General features: G+C 47.6%; 1 protein-coding gene across 1 annotated transcript; it reads left to right on the top strand.

The window, feature by feature from the left end:
* The first annotated feature begins 3,357 nt into the window (after nt 1–3,357).
* Nucleotides 3,358–4,143, top strand: LOC119367841 (protein IDA-like). The gene has a single exon (XM_037633235.1). The coding sequence runs from the start codon at nt 3,581–3,583 to the stop codon at nt 3,845–3,847; it is 267 nt and encodes an 88-aa protein (XP_037489132.1). The 5' UTR covers nt 3,358–3,580; the 3' UTR covers nt 3,848–4,143.
* The last annotated feature ends 529 nt before the right edge of the window (nt 4,144–4,672 follow it).

Genomic DNA, 4,672 nt, shown 5'->3' with positions numbered 1-4,672 from the left:
GCAATACAACCAAAAGCAGGAGTAGGCTTTTACCTCATTGATAGGGGCCGAACCTGGGTAAAACTCTATGTGTCCTTTGTCCCATGCACCCCCTTTGAGCTAACCTAGTTGCGATGGCTCCACACCTAAATCCTTTTGCTAGGGCATCTGCCGTGTTAATTCCACGACAACATCTCAAAACCCTAGAACAATAGAGACCACGAAACAGAACATACAAAAAAAATATGGGAGGGGTGACGGAGAAATGACAAAAAAAAGATGAGAAATGAATAAAATACATGAGAAAAGATGAAGCCTAGCAAGCAGATGCGGTGGAGAGGAGATGGCCAGCGAGAGAGCAGAGCAACCGAAGAACAGAGAAACTGAAGAGACGAGAGGGCGGTGGAGGGGAGATGCGGGGATAAGAAAACATGGGTCGAGCGGGCAAAGGATAAACGGGTTTCGTTGAACCGGACCCGGCAAGAGAAAACAGATTGGCAAACAGAAAAAGAATAAAAGTAAAAGAGCAACACATCCAACACGGATCTTAGCAAAGAACCGGGCGGCACACGAATCAGCTGGTGCAACAAAAAAAATTCAGACAACGTGGAATATATAGCAAAATGGAAATTGTTTAGTTAATCTATGTGGTCGTACCGTTTGCTAGAAAAGGTCTTGAAAAACAATCACACTTACTCCATCAGTTTCTAAATATTTATCTTTTTAGAGATTTCAAATGAACTATCACATACGGATCTATATAGACATATTTTAGAGTGTAGATTCACTCATTTTACTTTGTATGTAGTCGCTTGTTGAAATCTCTAGAAAGACAAATATTTAGAAACGAAGGAAGTATGTTTTGTTCCTGCATTACACAGACTCACCCACTTAGGACTCAGTTGCGGATGCGGATGCCATCGTTTACAGATAATCAACCTGCTCCACGCTCATCAATCAAGAAAAAAAAGGAAAGGAAAGGAAAGGCAGCGAAGCGAGCGCTGACGCCCTGCTACACTATTCTTCCCGTAGAACTGTACTAGTGGTCGTACCGCTGTCTTGTGTCATAGTCATCACTCGTCAATGATGCTAGTCGAGTAGCACGTCCATTCATACAAGTATCTTTCTACGAACAAAGTGGCCCCGTGCAATCGCGTCGCGGCCGTGCCGATCGAATTCACGCACGGCACTGTCGCACCGGCTTGCCGTGGCGATGGAGCACTGTTTGGAAGTCACGAGGCGAAAGGGACGCGACGTAGCTACAGCCTACAGTGGTGGGCGTCCTACTGGCTTAGTAAGTACGAACCAGACCTCCCGGTCTTCCACAGATCTCACGGCTTAAACTGTATCCCCTTGATTGCCAATTTGGCATGCATGCATGCACATGCATGACGCGTGCTGCGATGGTTCTATACCGATCAGACGATCAGCTGCTGATTGGCTCAGTTGATGTTTGCGTGCATGCACGGTTATTGATAATGTGTCCAAGTGAAGCTCCAACAATTCACACGATTTTGGGGCATGTGTACTGGGTGTTTGGTTACACTGCGCATGCAACTCCCAAAAGGCCAAATTAGACATCAGCTCAGCATGGTGATTTAGGAGACCGTAAGCCTGGATTGAGGCATAAGCCACTGCGTTTCTTCCCACACAGGGAGCAAACCTTTTGTTGCGTCCTGGATTTAGTTTGTTGCTACCTGTATAATGCTTTGTTTTAGGTGGCATCACGCTGCATTTATAACTGGATATCCTGTCGCTTCTTTCGGCTCATATATCTATCCATGCACGCATGTTCCTTTAGGCTGTCTGTCTGCCTGATCATTATCATATGAAGCAAATCATTACTACTGCACACGGTTTAGTGGTTTAGGAGTATTATTTCTTCAAAACTTAAGCTTCAGTGCACACGGTTGCTGCTGTCCTGTCCATCATCGCGCGCTACTCCAAAATTTCTCCACCCAAAGAGTAACACTAAATGATGGATCAAAGCGCTGCACTTCTATTGCCTCGATCCTAAAAAGCCTAGATGGTGCATACTGTATCGATTTATTCCTCCACCCAAGACTGTTCTCCATCGATCGGCTGTTGTTGACCCATCCATCAGTTGGAACCTATACTACAGCCTTGATGCAGAAATGCTGCTCCTTCTAGGCAAACATTCAGGCCATATATATAAGTTCCAAGGAATCAATGCTCGATACACCCTGCAAAACGGTCGAGCGTACTCCCATTCCTCGTAGCCCCTCCTTTAAAAATGTACCGTACGTGAGCAGTGGTAGCCACACTGGCACTGACCATGCTCCCCTTAAACCGCATTCCCAGCGCGCATCTCTTTTCAGCCTCAACATACTGCATGCATGCTAGTATGCCCAAGTGAGTCAAGTCGGCCATTGAATTTGGAGCACCTACTCGGGGAGGAGACAGAACCCTCCTTTCGTCCTTATGGCCACGAACCTTCTCTGCTCCCTGCCTTGTCCTTTTCTTTTGCCTATCACTCCCTTCCGGACGTCCCTCCCTTCCACTTCCTTTTCTTGGTGCACAGATAGGAGTGCCATCTCCAGCTTATCAATGCTGTCCTCTCCTCTCCAACACGCTCAGCCCCACCATGCACCCCCCACACCGTCCATGTCCATCGCCGCGCTCTCTGCCTGTACTTTCTTGAATCAAGTTTCAAAAATGTATCCTATCCTAGGCCATGGCGCTAGAGGTAGATGAGCACATTCATTAATTCCCATCCCCTCTGCACCAACTCGAACGATCTGTTCGTAGACTATAGGCGCGCACCGGCGCACGCACCAAATTATCCTAACGTGTACATAACCCTGAGTTCCTCTTCCCCGCAAAAAAATAAAACCTGAGTTCCTCGCAATCTTCCAAACTGTGAATTAGCTGATCCGGCTATTCAGAAAATAGTATTTTTTTTCCTCTCATGACTCAGCGTGATAGTTTTTTTTTCGAAATGAAGGCATAAGATTTGCCTCATCTATTAAATAAAGAGAGAATAGAGTTTAGAGAATTACAACACACCCACACATTCGGCATGCCAATTACTCAGCGTGATAGTCAGTATACGTTAATTATCATATCACAGACTCACAGTAGTGTACATAGTTTGAGGCACTATTAAAGCTTTTCGCCTCTCATTACTCGGCCTGATTCTAGTCGGTTACGTGAGTTATCATGTCAGAGACTCACAGTAGTGATACAATAATCTGAGGCACTATTAAAGCAGCCAGGGATTTATTGCAAACACACGGTAACCAGAAAATGACATCATGCATGTACTAGTAGTAGATTGCATATCTTTTTTCTTGCCTCTTGCTTGTGAACAAGTCCAAGCTAGGGAGGAAAGCTCCTATATAAATTTGACGACTCCTCACTGTCCACGCGCACATTCTCTCCAAGCGCCTGTCTACCAGCATCGCCTCCCTCCTCCACGCCTGCCCCCCGCCATTTGCACTCACCAAAACCTTCACCAGTTCATCACGTACATCTTTCTCAAACCACAAACCTCCACACCTGGCTGCTAGCGCCACCAACTCTCCCCTCCTCATCGACCACCTTCTCCTTCCGTGCATCGCTCCGTACCCTACGTAGCTACATGGGGCGAACGAGCAGCAGGGGGACGGCTCTTCCGCCGCAGCTCCGGTGGGACGTCCTGCCCCTGCTCCTCCTCCTCCTCCTTGCCCTGGCGTCGAGCTCCAGCTGCGAGGCCTCGAGAGGCATGCAGCCCTTCAGGGGCCAGCCGCTGGAGCGAGGGGCGGCCAACCATTTCTTCGGGTTCTTGCCGAGGGGCCCGGTGACGCCGTCCGGGCCGTCGCGGAAGCACAACGCCGTCGGCCTCGACAGCCAGCTGGAGAAGCCGTGAAGCAAGGAGATGGTGCGTTGGCCGCTCGATAGAGATATAGTAGAAATAGCTCATAGATACGTGTATGATGATGACATATGGTGTAGATTAATGTTTACGTAGTTTGTATGGGGGTAGGTTGGCGTGTAACAACTATTCTTGGAGAGGTTCCTTCGTTTCTTACCTTTGGTTTGGAGCCGGCAGAGTTGTCGATGCTTCCCAACTTTCCTTCCTTCCTTCCTTCCTTCCTTTGCAAACGCGGCCTCTTTTTTCTTTCGATAAAGTTATAAAGGATGATTGATATGTGATATGATATATACCGCTGCAAACCATCTTTCTCTCTATAGAGACGTCTGCTAATGACTTTGCTGCGTCGTCGATTTGGTGTGAGCAGAAAATGCAGGCCCTGCGTTGACAAAATGGTGGCCATGGCCAACAACGTTGCACCTTCCTTTGACTATATGTTCGTATAGCTATTTCAAGCCAACATTGATTCCTTTTCAAAGCGAGCACGTACATCTTCTTCCTTGACTTAATGGTTCTTATTATTAAGACAAACCATCCACGATGTTATTGGTGCAAGTATCGCCAGTTAGTTAAATATTTGCGTTAGGATGATGTCATGTCGTCGATCGCGGATTAAGCAGCCTCCTGTGAAGATAAGAGAGGGGGCTGCAGAGGGAGTGGTTGGTCTCTCACTCAGCGCTTTTGCCCGTGACATTTGGTGAAAGATTGATGGATGGAAAGACGGGCAGGTGTGGATGAGATGCATGGGGGTGGAGTCGTGACATGACGCTTCGAGCCATCCTTTTTCCTGGCCTCCAGAGTAGACTTCTCATCGCCTCC

The sequence above is a fragment of the Triticum dicoccoides genome, chromosome 2B, assembly GCF_002162155.2.
Source record: "Triticum dicoccoides isolate Atlit2015 ecotype Zavitan chromosome 2B, WEW_v2.0, whole genome shotgun sequence".
Classification (NCBI taxonomy): domain Eukaryota; kingdom Viridiplantae; phylum Streptophyta; class Magnoliopsida; order Poales; family Poaceae; genus Triticum; species Triticum dicoccoides.
Note: the sequence above shows the minus strand (reverse complement) of the source record. Positions and strands in the feature narration are given on the sequence as shown.